At 33.3% G+C, this 19,698-nt stretch overlaps 1 protein-coding gene across 1 annotated transcript in view; it reads right to left on the bottom strand.

The window, feature by feature from the left end:
* The window catches only part of LOC123700498 (LIM/homeobox protein Lhx5), a 51,623-nt gene that overhangs the window by 7,645 nt on the left and 24,280 nt on the right, over window positions 1-19,698 (bottom strand). Inside the window, exons 4-5 of the mRNA XM_045647733.1 lie at window positions 13,432-13,589; window positions 12,487-12,705 (exon numbers count right to left, since the gene is read on the bottom strand). Coding sequence (XP_045503689.1) covers window positions 12,487-12,705; window positions 13,432-13,589 — 377 coding nt within the window. The remainder of the gene's footprint in view (window positions 1-12,486; window positions 12,706-13,431; window positions 13,590-19,698) is intronic.

Genomic DNA, 19,698 nt, shown 5'->3' with positions numbered 1-19,698 from the left:
GCTAGTACGAAAAAAGGCGGAAAACACAAAGGCCACTCTGTTATAAAAACAAATCATTGTCTATTATCGTACATTCACCGGGTTGAAGATGATTAATAAGTTTGTTGTATATTGTTCTCAGGCTCAGGATAAATATCCGAGCTTACCTGAGGCGCCCCCTCGTGCTAATGAGTTGATTTGTTTGAAATGTACTACGTTTTTAGTTATTTTAGACTGATAAATGGGTTAAAGTTAAGCTTAATTGTTCATGTATAATTCATGCTTAGTATTCTAATGTGCAAAATATTGAAATTGTAAAATATGCAAAAAATGTAAATTTAAAGTACCTATCTCTACATTAAAATTATAATATTATGTAGTGTGCTGCTCTAGGAAGTGTGCTATTATGTAGCAGTAGACAGAACCTAAATATTCACCGATATTGTTCATAAATTTTCTTGAACAATTAGATAATATCACAAAGTCTTGTCATATAGGTACCTATTTCGTTAAGAATTAATTTTTGATAGAGCATTCGTTATCATTTTAGTCGAATATTGCATGGTAAAAGAAATACTATTAAATTTGTTATTAGGTACACGTAGTCAAAATGTACCAAATTATCTATCCATAAGTATGCTAAAATGGACAAGTCCGTAAGGTGAGTGAGGTGAACTAGTAATTTGGGCGCAGAGTTGAGAGGGCCCAGCGGGCGGCCGGCACCCCGCCGCGCGCGACACAATATACCTAACCTTACCGATACTGCCGATACTTAAACACTGAACAGTTGTACAAAACCTTTTTGTTTCGTTCTCGTTCCGCCATAAACTTTATTATGTCATGCACCATATGCGAGATGCACGCTAAATTTTGATCCCTTGCCGAGTTTCGACCGGTATGTTCAAAAATTGGATTACCTATCACTTTAATTTTATGGAAAATTGCTTTGCACGCGGTTTCCGTTTGAATTACACGACGTATAAAGGTACGAATAAGTTGTCGATATTATTTTTTGAATGAAATTCCATATGTTTACGTGTTTACGTTCTGTTGGAACTTTATACCTAATTTCTACCTTTTTTAAATATTTATTTTTATTACCAAATTTATGACATTATTTATTTGATTTTTTACTTAATTGGTACAATTTTATAAAAATGCATAGGTACATGGTGAATTTTGGTGGGGTTCAGTTGGTACCTTAAAAGTTATAAAAAAATATATCATTATTAACATTACGCTGCTCAAATTGCAACTCTCATGAAACTATAACGGTCTCCATAGCAAAAACTTCCAAATATATTGCGTTAATTTCAATTCCAAACTGTTCATTGAAAACAAATGTTTGAAAATACATTGAAAAAGAAACAAAAGGAAACATGGCGTCGCTGAAGCGACCACACTGCGCGCTCCGCATGCGCCATCTACAATCAATTGGCGTATCGAAAGGTAAAAGTAAATTATTATAGCGCTATTTGAACTGCATTAAAACGTAGAATACTAAATTTGCATCAGAACATTTTGTATGTTTGCTTTGCATTTTCGTTCGTAATACTTACTTAATCATTCAATTATAAATAAAAAAAATTCAATGTTAAAACTTAAAATCAACTGACCAGACTTTGAAGACTGGTAATTGTAAAAAAAAACTTAGGTACCTACGTGCGAAATTTAATACCGTCAAAATGTAAGTTAATGGAGAGTTATTCAGGTGCTATTAATTAAAACAACAATATTAAACGAGCGTCGAAAGTTATTTGAATTTTATTAATTTCCTCATGGTATTATCTATTCATCTTGCGCAAACTTTTGAGCAAAAATTAGTTCTGTTATTATCTAAGAGCTTTTTTGGTCTATAAAAAATTGTTCTGCATAAGGCGATAGAATTAACTACTTATTATAAATGTAAAACACGCGTCCTCAATGTTTATTTTGCTAAATTTACCGTGTTCACTGACTTGTGCCTTATTTTAGTTAATTAGACGTTCCCGCTCGAGTGTTGTGCGTTATTCTTGTATCTCATCTGTTTTCATAAAAATAATTACCTACTTTTACTCAAATAGCAACTAAAAACGCAATTAAAAAACGATGTGTCAATGATAAATAAACTGAAAATTGGGAACATTGAAGTTATTTCAAGACAAGATAAATTTTAGAAAGTGATGAATTGAGTAAGGAGCTGTAAAAATGTTATGACAACACTTAAAAGCTAAAGTAGTAAATTATAAACTCAATTTATTGACCATTTTAATGTCCATGTAAAAATCCATTTTTATTTTGATAAAATTACCTGTTACGTATAACCTCATATCACTGTTACGATTAATTTATTTTTGATACCTACTACCTAGTTTTTGTTGGTTTCTCTCTTAGGTAATAGTTCAGTATTCATCTATAAATTATTTTATTTTTAAGTATATTACTATTCAATTAGCAATCAAGATCATTGAACAACATAAATAAAGTTCGTAAGGAATATTTAACATCATTTTTTAAATTTGTGATATTTTTTTATATAAAACAACCATAATTCATGATCCATTTAAAACTAACGAGCTTTTCTAAACCCTGATAACAGCATTACGCAACTCTCAGCCAATCAAAAAGCAGGATTCATAAATCGAATTCTTATCAGTAACACGCTGATAACACGCGACACAACTATTGGTCACGGTTTTCAATATGGCTGTCGTTTGTTTGAATTTATTTTACTGCAGGTTTTATTCATTTTTTAATGGTTTAAGATATGTTATCAGAATACCTTTGTTTTTAACGTAGGTACATAATAACTTTGTAAACTTAACTACCTACAACCGTTGCTAGGTAAATACTTCTTTAAACATTACGTAAATGATAAGTATAATAAGAATAAACTTATAATTTCATATACCTTTAACACTGTTTCGAAAAATACATAAAATAGTAGCGATACATGCTTACAATCACCAATGTTTCATTTAAAAAACGGCTCCATAACGACATATTGGCAAATCATGTGCACATTTTGTACTTACAACATTCAGAATTTATTCCTACTATATCATGATATAGTAGGTATCATGATATAGTTCTACATGTATTACCTATATCTGTAAATAGTCTAGAGTCATCCCTTACGGAAGGGCAATGTAGGAAACGTTCAAGTTGAGTAGACGTGGCCTCGCATATCGACCGTGACCGCTGTTTAGTGATGGAGTTTACGATAATTTAGTTTCCTATTAAATGCCTAGATCTGTTTTTGATGAAACTTCTTTATCGGGGTTGGAAAAAAATTTAATGTAACATTTTTTCGTTACGCGTGACATTTTTCCGTTACGCGCCATCTTGACCTACCACGCGTGATTCGACGTATTTCTGTAAAGTTGCATATTATAGTAAATTATTTTTTGAAAAATAAGGTCATGAAGAAGTTTCACTTCTTACGTGTGTACACTAGTACACGCACACACATTTTTTTTTTGTAATTCGCACGTCTTTTAAGTTTCCACAAATATGTATTGTATCTATAAGTAGAGTCACAATGTTCATTTATAATTCTTATCTTTTGGACGCTTTCGCATATTTCTGCAGTTTTTAACGAGTTAATGAAGTCTTAGATATTAGCTATACCTATAAGAAGCTAGCATTAGCATTAGCTTTTTAAATATCATCTTTCACATGTGTGACAACGAACATTTTTTTTTAAATTCATTCAATAAAAAAATACAAACTACAAAAAAACGACGCCTTCAATGAAAATTTATGAACATAAATAAATATTCAAAGCACAAACAAAACTATTTAGCTTTCACCTTTGTCCTTGCACATTTGACCGTAAAAATTTACCGAAACCGATGTTATTTCTCCAAATACCCATAAAAAGAGAAAAATGGGCACGTCTCGAAACCATAAACCAACTTCGGCTGTACACAATGGTGAAAAACCACAAAAATCAATAATCGACAATAAAACGGTCCATCGATATCGATATAGTCACGTCACTAGCGGCGTGAAGCGTGAACTCTGTTACGTGCCTATCTCTGCAGCTGCGAAACGATAAAACTCTTGAAATCGGTCAACGAACCATTTTTTTTCTAAATAAAACAAATAGCTTATGACAGAAATCATCAGCAATTAAGTTTACTTTTTCTCATTTTTCGAGGTTTTTAGGCAACATCGCAAAATCTAAAAACTATTGCAAAATTAAGACTTGTCACGCATTCTACCTTCCAAATTTTGCAGGCGTTTTTATAGCATGCCAGTGACCTGAAAATGATCATCTCCGCTTATAACGTCCTAGAAAACCAGTCATATTTCAATATGCTCCTGATCTTTGAAGAAGATTGTGTATTTTCAAATAAGTATGTACATTAAAAAAAAGTAAGTAAACACGATCAATACACAATAGGTGTTTAACATTACCAGTAAACCGTAAAGTATGTCTTTTTTAAAACTTTAATAAATTCCATATCAATTTCTTTACAATCGGTTCCGCGACTGATCCGTGAAAACGCAAAGAATTTCCGAGGCGGTGACAAAATCTGGTTTGCATTCAGTTCAAAGTAATTGGTGCTATGAAAATACTTGTAGTTTTTTTTATTTTTTTTTATTCTTTATTTTCAAAGGGACTTTGTCGCTTGTCGCTTAGCGACCACGTCGTCCCGTATATTCCAATTATTACAGTCAACACCTAAATCTAAAAAATTTAAATACAAACAGTAACCAAACAGTAACATACAGTAAACAAAACAATCATTTTTGTAATCCAACATCGGTTAGTCTGACCAGCACCCGCACCTCTGCCGACGAGGGACAAGTGAGAATGCTGTTCACACAACCGACATTGTTAATACAGCAGAAGATATCATTTTGTTGTCTAAATAGCGCGTTCCGAACACACTCCATGAAAATATTTGTAGTTATAGATATTATTTTAGCTGCAGGTTACATTAAATTGACACTTATACAAGTTGTCCAGATACCGATAATTAATTTACTATAACGCGGGCCACTGTAATCGATGGCATAATAAATCAATGTAGCAAGATGTGGGCAGGCATGATGGATGCCAGCTCGCGTCGTGTTTGCGTACTTATATAGCTACTGTGATAATGACTTCTTGTTTTACGTTAGCATTATGTATTTTAGAGGTGATTATAATTCACACAGTAATAATTACTGATGCATCTCTGACATGTCATGTTAGTAATGCGCTTCCTTGATACATCTAGAAATATGCTAATTGTGTTTGACGAATTGCAGTGTAACGAATTACATAGTATATAATCGACAAAGAATAATTATTATTTACTATTATTGTCTTTCTTGAAAAGTGGTGTGAATTTGTTACCATCATAAGACATTAAATTTCATTAGTTATGTATTTTATAAATTCTAATTTAAAATTTTTGACTACACTTATAAAGTTATAATACCTAGTTAGTAGTTACCCTATTTACGAAATTTGTTAATTTTTTAATTCATAATGATAATTTTCTAATAACATAAATAAAGCGAATAAACAATACAATACAACAAAACAACAACCATAAACAATTTTCAGTCCGCAAAATCATAAATTTCATAATAAGAACGACAGATGAAATTTACAGGGAACGGCGACGCTGACGAATGGTGAGCCTAGGGCGATCGAACATTAAGGTCTACAATATTAATGTAGCACATTCTCACCCACGGCAATAAAATAAATGATGTCATTTTTTTGTGTCCACGCGGGGAGCCTTTTGTCCCGTTCGCCGCTTCGGATCCAGCTTTGTCCGCTCCGCTGTACCCGCGGGACGCCCTTAGACAAAAGCTAGGCGCCGCACTTGAATTTTTTGCAATACACGAGTTTTGTATGACGCGGCTTTTCATCATAATTAATAATTTATTGCTTTCGTCAAGCCTTTGTGGCACCGCACCTGCACAGACAACGCAAGGTGCTTCTGTCTTGTGCGTACCTAATAAATCATAACGCATTTTTGCATCTTCTACCGTGATTTTACAATTTGCGTAAAGTTTAACTTTGAAACTGATAGAAAATCTGTAATTATGGCCAAGATTACTCAACGTATTTAAATTTATTATCATTACAAGCATCAATAAATATTTATCTAGTTATCATAATCATTTTTAAATAATGGTTGTCATAAATTACTAAGTTTACGCTTACCTATGAATTATAGAGTTAAGGCATAATTAAACATTTCCAAAGCCTTTGATTATAGTTAAGTTATAACGTCATAAACGAACCGCTCTGAAATTGTAAGCTCAATTCGTGTCAAGTGTCAAACACGGCAAGCGTACAATACTCGCATAAACGTCGCATTTTGATGCAAATCCGGCACTCACAATACATCGGACGATTTTACGAGAGCTGCCAATATGGGCGCTGTAAAACATCTATTTTACTGTTCATTCGCGTATCCCGTTGTTTTAATAATAACGATTAAAATTACAAATTTATTATCATAACACGGCGCTTTTAGATAAAGTGTGGTATCGACGGGACGGTAACCGTCCGTCCGGCGGCCGATAATCGTTATCGACAACATTTCACGTACGATGACATCGCATCGCCTGTAACGACCATCAAAAAATAATCGCTCTTAAACGGTTTTTATAAGGTGCTCCGATGTTTTTGGTTGTAAGTGTACATATCTTATGGTTTTTATGTGACGTTATGTTGAAGTAAATGACGTTTTTCGGAGTGAGTTGCCCGTCTAGATTTTACTACACAACACAAATGTTTTTCTTAATGTACGTTTTATTGTGATTTAACGTGTATTACGCCATGTTTATCCAAACAGCTATAAAAAAATAATTTCTTATATCCCATTTAGATATTTAGAAATTCATAACTAGCTTGTTGTGAAAGAAAATATATATATGCTATATTTATAGTACAAATATTTAAGAAAATAAATCTCTATATCTATATAATTGTCCAATGCTTATAATGAAGACTTAATTATCAATACTAAAATGTTTGCTATCTTTAATTTTATACACGCTCTACCGCAATTAAACCTACGAACGACAAAATAATCAAGAAAACACAAAATAGAGCAAGAAGATGAAACAATTTGTCGTAAACGCAAAGCGATCGAACACTTTGACCAGTAAGGTATATGGTCAAAGGCTTTGCCGGTTTATCTCGTAACTTGTGAAAGTTATAGTATTCGGGCCAACTCAAAGCCGCCGACGGACATTAAAAGAAGAGATATGGTTGAGCGACCGACCTCAACTCATTCAATAATATTGTTGATCTTGACGTTTCCTTACATCGAATTGACTGACCCTCCGTAAAGTGAAATAAAAGATATGTAAATCGGTTAAAAATCAAAACTTTCAGTATATTTAAGTGATGTTCAAGATGGAGGAGATAACATTTCTTCAAGCCATAACTGCGACATTAAAACAATTTTTAATATGTAGAATGAAAATAAAATCACACAGAGGGCTTTAAAAAAGCGAATACAGTAGATACCTATACAATAAAAAAGTATATTTCTCCAACTCATTAAACATAAAGAATCCTTAAGTTGTAACGGTAAAATAAGCACCAAGCAATCCTCCATCTTGACCACAGACAACTAATAGCCATGGCCCATAAACAAGAGCACACATTAAGGTAGCCACACACGACATTAATCAGTCCGCGTCATGTCAGTGACATAATAACATGTTCGCGACTACACCGACAAACGTTTTTATCTACTGCTATCAATCAAACGTCGACACTGGCTTCCGTGTGAGAAATAGCTTTCTCTTCATACACATTTTACACGAAAAAACGCACAATAAAATCTCCAAATTAAATTAATTACCCAAAACCCGCAAATGACATATTATAATTACTACAACTCAAAACTACCATTAGAGTTCAAGTAATCGTGACGGAATATTGTTTAGCGACTAATTAATAATGATTAATGATCACACTCGGAACTGTGAATGCTATTTCTAGACCGACGGTGAATATGCTTTGAGTAATAAGGTAATTTGTAACTTGTACTTCGATGACAATGCCTGGCGCTGTTATATTTGTGAATTCATTTTATTATAAACAAGCATAATTTTACCGTCGATTATAAAGAAATGTTGGCATTTAAAACGGTATTAAATACCTACTATTTACAAAATGCTCATACGTAACGGGAAATCATATTCAAAAAGCAATAAACGTGTAATTAACATGTTGAACTGTCATCACTACAATAATTTGGCGCGAAACAAATGACAAATGAAACATTGACATGAGGTGTGAAAACTTAATTGAATGTCGCTAGCATAAAGTTTGTAGGTACACATTAAACTTACTGGTTATTTATAGGTCTACCAGAATCTGATGGCATATTTATATTTAAGAAATAAAAGATTTTCATGTGGCAACTTATTTGACAACTATCAAATTGGTTGTCAAATTATTTGTCTTTTTTGCAGTTGATGAATAATTTTTAGGATTTTGTCTAAAAAATCTTCGAAAATGTCGAAAAAGCCGCTGCGATCACAAGCAAGAGGTGTTGTTTATAATGTGTATAGAAAAACATTCGATGAAGAAGGGTCAAACACATCACAATTTTCAATTTTGAAGATTTTATTGGTAAATTGGACTTACCCGTTTTGATACTTTAAATTAAAAAATATTATATGTAGGTAACTATAATATTACACCTGCGATCACAATACATGGTTAGAACATCGACAGAGTAGAAGAGTATGTTTATTTAGGTCAAATGGTTACGCTGGATAGGAATGCACAAAAGAGGGAAGTAGACCGCCGCATTCAACTTGGCTGGGCAGCGTTTGGCAAACTATCAGATGTATTCAAAGACAAACAAATACCAACCTTCCTGAAGAGGCGAACGTTTGAGCAATGTATTCTTCCAGTAATGACGTACGCCTCTGAAACCTGGACACTAACCAAACACCTAGTGAATAAACTCCAAGTAGCGCAAAGGTCGATGGAACGCGCTATTCTCGGGATTTCATTGATGGACAGAATTACAAATACGACAATAAGGAAGAAAACTGGAGTTACAGACATAGCACTCAAAGTGTCTCGGCAGAAATGGAGGTGGGCGGGACATATCTGCAGATTAAGTGACAACAGGTGGACCAACAAAATCCTAGAATGGCGTCCTTGGACCGGACAAAGAAAAGTTGGCCGTCAGCCTACTAGATGGGCTGACGACATAGTGAAGATCTTGGGAAGGAAGTGGATGCGAGCGGCAACGAACAGGAAGGAATGGCGTGCACATGAAGAGGCCTATACCCAACTTTGGGTTTAACCAGGCTGAAAAAGAAGAAAAGAAGAACTATAATATTGTTTGTTGATTAGAATATAATTTTATGAAAACTTATTACAGGAGTTTCCAATACGGCTATTCGTCAAGTCCAAGCTGTCCAAGTCAATTTTATAATGTGTGTTTCTGTAAATACTTACGAAAATAAACATAGTTTTATTTTATTTTTATTTTATTTTATAAAAAAATTGTAGGCAGTTTTGATCTACGTTATCATTATATCGATATTTTCACATGGCATACTGGTAATGAATATACAAATATAGGTATGTGTAAATAATAATAATATGTATTACATGTATAAAAGTAATATGTATAATTGTTATACATATTATTAAATAATATGTATAATATACAATTATATACAATTATATTCTTAAATATGTACCTACATAATATTAAGTGGATATCTCATTATTAAGTATAGTAATTGTCCACTTATGTAATGTGACTAATGATATTGAGGACAAAATAAAAAATAAGCAGTATCAAGATCGTTCAGTCCATTTTCCCTAGGGTTGCACACTCAAAATTTTGATTTCCCTAATTGCCATCAGATTCTGGTTTACCTATAACACTTTACTTGCATAAAAATTAAGTAAATAAATCTTCACTTTCAAATTGCCGATGAAAAATTAACTTAAGAGGACACTCATGTAGAATGCAAATTACATTTTGTTTTCTCTGTTCGATAAAATTACCGTTTAATGTAAAGGTACATTAAAACGCAAAATTAACTTTGTATGCTATGTATAGAATTTTAACCGCATCATATTGTGTCAAAATAAAATATGAGTCAATAAGGGCGCGACACATGATGACAGGCCCGTCACGCTGAAGAAATTACGATGTATGAACTTATTAAAATATCCTACGACTATTTTTCTCGTTTTGCGGTCGACTGACATCATGTTGGAGTGGAATGACGATGGGTAACACGCTTGTCTGTTTATTTTTAGTCTCCCAAATTATAGTTTTTCATTAGGTTCCTGTCACTTTTTGTGATGCATGTACATAATATTATTAAGATGCATCCGAAAATTCAGTTTTAGAATGTGTAGGTAATAAAAATACACCGAATTTCTACACCAAAAAACAAGCAAAATAATTTAGCTATAATCTTCTAAATGGATTTATGGTACTCACGAATAAGTTCTCTAGAATTTAACTATTTTTCCAATATCGTAAAAAGTGCAGTCATTATTAGAAGTGGTTTTATTTTAAAAAGTAACAACTTAATAAACGGCGCAATCAAGTTAACTTCGAACGAAAGGTCTCCCAATTAGTATTAGCATATAAATTAACAGTCGTATAGCTTACAAAGTGATCATCGGCATCTTCAAAGGTTTATCGGTTCACACGGACCGGTGTTAACTAGTTAAATCCGGAATATTTGAACAAAAACGCCCAATACCGTTATGTCTACGCCACATGTGGTACAAACATTTGACACGCGCGATCTGCCTCTTGACGGATGGTGACAAAAAATTCTTGTTTATGAACCCACTTAACATACTTGACATTGTTGTTGAACGAATATTGTTACATCACAGTTGCTTGTACAAATATTTGCGCTCGGTCCGCCTACAATGCATAATGATCAATACTTTTTATTATAGCTCTTGGTCTATAGACTATAATGTGCTTGTAGCTCAACGCTTTTATTTTATAACCATTTCTACTAAATTCAGATTTTAAGAAAAAATGAAATAATGGACGATGACCTTGTCGATTCTTTTAAATGCATAAGTAAATAAAGCACGTTTTTTACATAAAGTCAAATTCTTCGAAAATATTCTAATTATTTTGTATATTTACATGTTTTTGTTCATTTTACACAAGTCAGTAGCTAAAGAAGTTTTACACCCAACAAAAAGCCACAAAGAGGAAACAGTGCAAAAAGCGTGACGGACAGACGAACGACTCCAGCCGACATCTGTCGCTGTCGGTGTGGAGAATTACGCAGATCCATGTGTTAGATTGGATTAGAATTTTTCAGAAACTGATCAGTCACCGTGTTACAATTTAACGGTTCATATTACTGAAACGACGCCGATTTTCTGTCATAATCGCTAAAGCAGCCGTGGAATACGAACATAAATCCAAAAATTGCTGATGGCAACATTCTTTATAGTTTGTGCTTTGTTAATAAGGATATTTGTCACGTCAGAGCTGTTTCTGAACGGATGTGCGCGAAATTCAATTTACGAACATTGGAACGTTGCTGTCATGATTGAGTATCGGCCATTTGTGATGGGATACCGAACGTAGGATTTCAAATTAATGAGTTATGTTTTGTCTAAACTATTTTGCAATACAAGCTGTTCGAATATATTCTACTGTTATATTTGAATGTTCGATTAATAATAGAAAGGATGCAATGAAATAGGAATTTTTGAATAACTGAGGAATTTGAAAGAAATCAACTCTATATACAAAAACGTCCAATATTTGTGTCTCAAGACCACTCTATCGATATTAACAAAAAACTTTCAGTCAATTCTCATTGTCAGATATTCACGGTAACGATTCGGAGTAAAAGTGAAATTCATTAAAGGTTGGCCAACGGCGTTGTCGTTGTCGTTATACGCCGTTATTGTGACGTGGAAATACAATTATAACGAATAATAGATCACGAAGAGCGAAGGTTTTTTTTTGGACGTAACGAAAAATTTCGAAATTGTGTAACAGCGTGTACGAAACGTTATTAAGGTGATCTTTGTATTGTTGGAACTTGGAAGGTGTAACTTGTAAAAACGATTAAGCATTGAGTTTAGAAAACAAGGATTCTGGGTCAATATTATCATGAATAACGAAAACTTATAATCCGTAACGAGTTTTTAGCTATTTAGTCTGTAAATAGCAAAAAAATTGTAATAGGTAAGTACCTATGTTTACAATTTCGGTCTACGTTCTACAGAAAATAGAAATCAACCTATGTGATTTACATCTCGATGTTTTAGCATGGAAGAATACTTTTATAAACAAAAAATCCAATCTCTAACTCTTGAAACATATGAATTGTGACATCGGAACTAGACGCATGTGTGTTAAAATGTGTCTGCATTATTAGTATTATTCTATAATACGACCTTTACCTATACGCTCCAAGATATTAAGTCTGTAGCTATCTGATCTGCCATACGTAAATTGTATGGCAGAATCATTAGAACATGCATGTGAAACTATAATTCTCATTGCGTTTAGAACTGTTACTAACCTGTATAACCCGCATAGGCAGTCCAGTCTCTTTCGCCAGCTGTTCTCGTATATGCCTCGTGGGTTTAGGCGTCTGTGAGAACGCAGACTTCAATATTTCTAGCTGCTTCGCCTTTATCGTTGTTCGAGGACCTCGTCTCTTGGAGCCGCCGTTCCCGTCATCTGGGGATTTGTTCTCCGCTTGCGAGTCCCGCGTCTCCGGGTCACCGTCCAGGGAACCCTGGGAGTAGAGGAACAACTGTATGCGACTATGTGGTCAGCTCCCATGCATGTTATATGGGATTGTCATTTTACTGGTAAAGTTCAGGCAGTGTTGTAATAGAAGTTTATGAGTCAAAATATACTCCTAGCTGGCTAAAGCTGATATAGGTTGATTTTAAAGTTTATTTTGACAGAAACTTGAAATAAGATCAATAATTTTAAATATACGACTATTTTTGCTCTATATTGGCATATCATACTACATTAGTTGCACAGAATTAGCTAAGCAAAGGCAGAAATATGTTTAGTCAGTAGGCTCTACCACTTTTCTAAAGGCAGAAATATGTTTAGTCAGTAGGCTCTACCACTTTTCTAAAGGCAGAAATATGTTTAGTCAGTAGGCTCTACCACTTTTCTTATCTATTGCATAGATAAGAAAAGTGGTAGAGCCTACTGACTTACCTTTTCATAAGATACCTATTCTAAAGTATCTAATACCTATAAGCTCTAACATTTATGATAGAATACGTAAACATAGTTATCGTGTTATATCGTAAATATTTGTTAAAATGATTTAGTGCTGAATAAATTAAACTTTTCACTTTTTAACGATATAATTTCCGAATTTATAATTTCCGAAAAAATATAAGTTTCTTATAACACTACATCATGCCTCCAACCTATCAATAATTATCATAACCACCATCCGTCCTCTTACAAAAACCTATTATTCAGTAATACCAACCTGGTCTTCCGAATCCTCATGTGGCTTCGTGTCCCCATTATGCGAAAGGTCGGAATGTAACGCTGGATGCGTCGCATGAGCTGGACTACTTGAATTGTTCGCTGTTCTTGATTCCTCCTCCTCTTCTTCATCAGACCCCGAGCCAAGGAGGGAATCCGCTGATGACAAAACAAATGGTAAATATTGGAAAGGTAAGTTAAATATGAGAAAAATAGATAGGTAATAATGTAATGTAGAGCTTTCTATACAAGTTGTAAATAAATTGAATCTGTTAGTAAAAAAATAGAAATTTTATTTGCATGTTTAACACAATCAAAAATATTTTTTTAATAAACATTTAGATAGGTCTAAATGTTTATTAAAAAAATATTTTTGATGATAATGGTACAATAAATAATTGATGATTTTATTTGAGACTAGCTTCCGCCCGCGACTCCGTCCGCGCGGATATCGGTCTTCGCGTGGATGGTTTATTTCTCCATTTTGAGTACCTCTGACAATAACATCTTATAAATATCTATTGGACCCAATTCCCAAATACGGCTAGGCCTATAATAATACGCAACGTGTGTTCGCGGTTCTACGGAACAACGTCTATGGATAAAACTGAAAAATGAAGATTAATTTTTTTCTAGGTATTTTTCCAGGATAAAAAGTATCCTATTTTACGCCCAGGATAATAAGGTATAATTATACCAAGTTTCATCGAAATCGAACCGCTAGTTTTCACGTGATGCCTTCACATACAGACAGACAGACAGACAGACAAAAAATTTTTTAATCACATATTTAGGTTTGGTATCGATCCAGTAACACCCCCTGGTATTTATTTTTTTAATATTTTCAATGTACAGAATTGACCCTTCTACAGATTTATTATATGTATATTTGAGATTACTAAATTCTACCTCTATCTTATTATTACCATTACATTTAAGATATTTACACTTATGATCACACATTTTCATATTCGATAATAGAACAATTTTTAAGTATTAACATATAAATGCACCTCTAGCGATGATGGTTAAAATTGACTTATCAAAAAGCAATCGCTCGACCCTCTAACTCTATAAAAATGTAATTTGGAGACTCCCCTAGAGAAGCGGGAAGAGAATTAGCCACAAAAACAATTACTGAGACCCTTCTATGAAATATCATGAAATGTCTTGCTATCTTAAATACGAAGCAATATACCGAGGTGTTTGTTTGTATATTTAAGTTCAATGTTTAGGTGTCATAGATCTCAATATAGTTTGTCTAAGGATAAGAATGCAAAGAAGAATCCTTTCATTGAACAATCGATGATAGTCTTTAAATAATTAGGCATTGTAATTTGTCTCCTAAATTATATTATTTCAGAAAACTGTTGTTATAGAAGACGTAGAAAACTTGCCTGAAACCAAGATCTATCAACGAAACAGTTCTGAAATGCGTCTTGCATCTCTCTAGCTAAATGAGAGCTCATCAATGAAACAATAATTATCGTGTTAACTGAAATATCAAACAGGTTTCCTTGTGTAGGTGTGTTTATCTCATTCTCATTACATTTATAATTGCAAAATATTCCAAGCTAATAATAAATTTAAGCCTGAGGCAAAAATGTCTTGCGTACAAATATTTGAACATCTGGCGAACCTACACAATGCTAACTATAGCAAGTGCTATTAAAATATATATTTTTATAGCTCTTCTATAAATAATAAATATTAATGTAGCAAGATAATGGTTAATGTCGTGATTCGAAAAGGATGATAATGTAATTATATAAGTTCAGACGATAAACTTTATTTACCAATTCTTTTTTTATTCTTCTTTTCTCTAGTGAGTCTCTGTACCCATCACACAAACTTTGGCTTTTGAGTTCAAACTTTATTTGATAAAATTGTAAATAAATTCTTTACTTAATTTAGTTTAAAAAAAAACCTTAATGTGTTAATTTTATATGTTATCATCGATCGATTTTAAACTTACATATGCCTAAAAAAACTCTATATTTAACAATTATACCTACTCAAATGCGGTGTATCTACTAAAACAACGTACCCACAAAAAACTCAATCCAGAGTGCACTTAAGCTATATAAAACTTCAAATGAAACTCGGTAAATATTTGCTTGCGTTTACCAACATTATCTCTTCAAAGCACTTCTATGCGTACCTACTAGCAAAGTGTTTGCCGAACATATAAAACAAGGGAGCTAAGGGCTCTCAGTGTCCGGACGTTTTGCGCTCAAGTATTTGCTATTGAGCTGGGAACAATTGGAAAATAATCTATTCTAGTCTTTACACGAATGTTTGTAGATTGATGCTCTTGAATATTAAATGAAAGAACTATTTTTATCAACAGGTTTGGTGTTTTGTTGTAAAGACGAGCTTTTCGTAGAGCTTTTGTAAATGAAAATGTTATTGTTTAATTGGCTTCGTGATGTGGCCTTCTGTTTGTACTTAGATAGATAAAAAAATAATGCAAGTTAGAGTAGGTACAATAAGTAGGTTCTACTGTTTAAGATTTACAAATTTGATACCTACATGTTGTCTTTTTAACATTATTCGGTGGTAAATGTTAAAATAATTATGTAATGACGATTCGAAAGTGCTACTAAATAGTAGTCTAATTGAATAAATGAATGTTTGAGTTTGTTTGAGTTTATTTCAAAATGTTTTTTGTAAGTACCTACATAGTTTTATGGAAATTACTTTTAAAATGAATGTTTTTTAAAAGAAGAGTCTCATAACAATATAGAATTTTGGTATAATAAGCTGTATAACTTACATTAATGAATGTATAAGATTACTATTTTGACTGTTAGAAAAACGCGGCTTCACATATCACAAGAAAGTCCCGTTAATTCGTTTCCCTAACAATGACTTGCATTTTCCTAAGGAACCGCAAGTCAGGCAGGGAAAAAAGTTACAAGATTAATACAAGTCAAGTCCCTTAGCCAACTCATTGCTTATTATAAGTTTTTGGTGGTAAATTAGTTTGAGCAGTGTTGTATATAGGTACCTACTATTGTAGTAGATAGGTAATTACCTATAGATATCGGAAATCTGAATATATCAAAAGTACATATACCTACGAAGTACGTCGTAATTTTTTAATTTATATTCTTAAAACTTCCAGATAAATATAATTTCAGAAGCTAAACAATAAGAATTATAAACATATTTTCTTTTGTTTACAGTCATGAAATAGCAGAAAAGTTTCGCTGTTTAAAATATGTTTTCTATACGACAATTATTAATATTATATTTTTTAAATCAGAATAATAAAAATGTTAGTAGTTTAATATGCGCACCAACTAGGTACCTACCTACATTGAATTGAGAAGGGCGGTAAGGCAATCCTGAAAACAATTTATTTCGCCCCCAAATAAATGGTTCTTTGACACTCTTCATTCCCAAATCGAATTTTGGCGGGAATACAGCTGGCTATTGTCAATAATTTTATAAGATTTCCTCGTTCTTATAGAATAAATTGTGACTGAAAAGTTTTCTTGAGTCACCCACGATTGTATGAATGCGTTTTGAGAAATATTAAAAAGTGTAATTAGTAAGTAACAAGTAGCAATCAGAGATAACTTTAATGTGAATTTTTAATTTTTGGGATAATGCATAGCATACAATAGCCACACAAGATAATGCATTACATGCCAACAATGATAAGTAGGTACAACTCTATCGCCTTCATCTCTAAGTCGTTCAACAATTAGTAGCTATTGAGAATTCAATCAACATGATTCATGAATAATTTCCCCAAAAATTATAATGACCACTATCTTGAAATCTATAACAACCTATTAGCGGAGCGAAAGCTGTAAAAATCACAGATTATTTCGTATTACAGGCATATTAAAGTTTGTTATAGCGTGTTTATGGGACCGACCGTTAATTCGAGACCACCATCTTAAATGTAAAATAAGAAACCGCGATAAGAATCTAAGAATATAAAAGATATGGGAATTCTTTGTGGTGCCGGTAGCCGGCATGTACTTATGTACGACGCCCATATACGGGACGCGGTCCACGCACACTCGCGCACTGAGCCGGCACACATACACGAGCCCTATACACACACTCGGAACTGTGAAGTGTGATTGGTGAATGGTGGAGCGACGCCACGCCCACTTTTATCGACGTTGCGCCGTAAGCGTGCGTGCGAAACACCGCTATATGTACGTAAGATCGTCTATAGTCAGCTTTGAGGCCGAGGGCCGTTTTTAAAATGTCATTTCCATCCGACGTCTGTGGGAAAGCTCTTTGTTGTTTTTCAATGGTACTTTTTATTGTCGAAATCAAATTTCGCCGCTTCGAATTTTTCAATTTGCGCTCGGTTCACGTATATCAAAATTGTTGAGTATTTTTCTTGAATAACAAGGTGAACTAACTGAAGGTCTCATTAGTGATGGCTCTTAGTACCTAACGATCGTCTTATGTAGAAATGTTATCAATTATATGGTATCTGATTGACTCTATCTTCCCAAAAGGGAATATTCCAAGTTCTTTGTAGACATAGACAATTGGAATAGTGGGTATCTACCTATCATATTATCATAATGATTAAAGTTTTAGTGCTCCTCATATCCGAGTCAGACAGCACAACTAAGTTAGCGTTTAACTACGTCTCTGAGTCTACACGTCTCTACATTAATTATCTAGATACAAGCTCGTAACGTTACTTACAGTCAAATCTAGTCGTGACCCTGACTTTCCCAGGTAGCAGGAGGGAGTACAATCGTGTTGAAGAATGACTCCACTCTTTCCACTCGTTTGATTCGCGGCGCCTACACCGCCGTGATGAGTTGCATTTTTTTCTGTTATACAACTTTTGAGTTGTTATAAACAGTCGTTATTGTGTACCAGTTTAGCCGTAAATACCCCTTGAGATTTCTTTTTTACTTGGTGATTTTAGGTAGAGACCAATAGATTAAATTTTAGGATGACAACATTGAATAGTTTATAATTATAGTAATAAGCAAATCCAAGTAGACTATTTGACTAGGTATGTAAAATATTGGACATACAAGTTCAACATAGGATCCAATCAATACCACTGTAATAAAATTATGAACTATTTTATTATCATAGCTACAGGACATTTTTATGACGATAAACTTGAATTAAAATGAAGATCATAAACATATTACGCGATCATTATTATCCATTTACGATCACAGAGCCAAAGATGAAAGAATATACTTATAACTCTTGATTATTATCAATACATAAATCAACAATCATGTCCAACATAAAACAACAATGCGCTTAATTCAGCTATCCACGATGTTCATTAAAAGTCCAACAAACGAAAAAAAGGAATTCAATAATTTAAAAAATGATATACGACCTAAGGTCACATCACACGACCTGGGTGTCGTAAACCTTCGTCGAATAAACAAAGAAAAAAGTCTAACGGTAGAGCGGGCAGAGCAATATGTCAGCGTCCACAGACTATCCAACGCTGCGTACGCATTAGAAAAATTGGTAGCTAATTCATCAAATGGCTGTGAAAAATTGGTGTTAAATTATTTTTTTATGCGCCGCGGCGAATTCTATGACCTCGTAACGAGCTTGAACCTATCTGTTTGGTTAACGTTTTGAATTGCTACAAAAAGTTTCTATTATTGCAAGGAGCTGAGATTAATGGAAGTGGTTTACTGAAGTGGAAGATTTGGTTACAATTGACAAGCATTAGATGCAATTGAGAAATTTGAATAACGGCAAATGATTTGTAGAAGAATAAAAATATATTTCAATCTAGTCTAAGCACAGATTATTATGAATAATAATTACTTATTAATCGCTAAAGCTTTTACTTCACAGGGATATTTGTATTTGAATTGTATAATTCACGACGTTTTATGGACTGTCTTGCATTCTATTCTCCGTTTAGTTGCATAATGCTAGTTTTAATGTAATTTATGTCCTTTACCTATCAGCAAAGAACACAAAAATAAATCAAACAAACTTCAGCCCTAATGGTGGTCTATCTCTAGCTCATATTGAAACTGCACATTGTACACACTAAGTTATTATTTAGTGATGAAAACTAGAATTTATGTCACTTCATCTATCAATCACTGAGACTGTACGAACACTTCACAACTCATTACCTATCATAAAGCAAAGGTTTTTACATCTGCACAATAAATTACTGTATTGCATAACGGAGTCACGAATAAATATAGATTGCAGCTGGTCCAAACATTATACTCATCTTTTGAAACAAGTTTATATATGCTCAGCACATTATTCTGCTAAGAAT

The sequence above is a fragment of the Colias croceus genome, chromosome 19 (genome assembly GCF_905220415.1).
Source record: "Colias croceus chromosome 19, ilColCroc2.1".
Lineage (NCBI taxonomy): Eukaryota > Metazoa > Arthropoda > Insecta > Lepidoptera > Pieridae > Colias > Colias croceus.
This window is presented reverse-complemented; position numbering and strand designations above follow the sequence as displayed.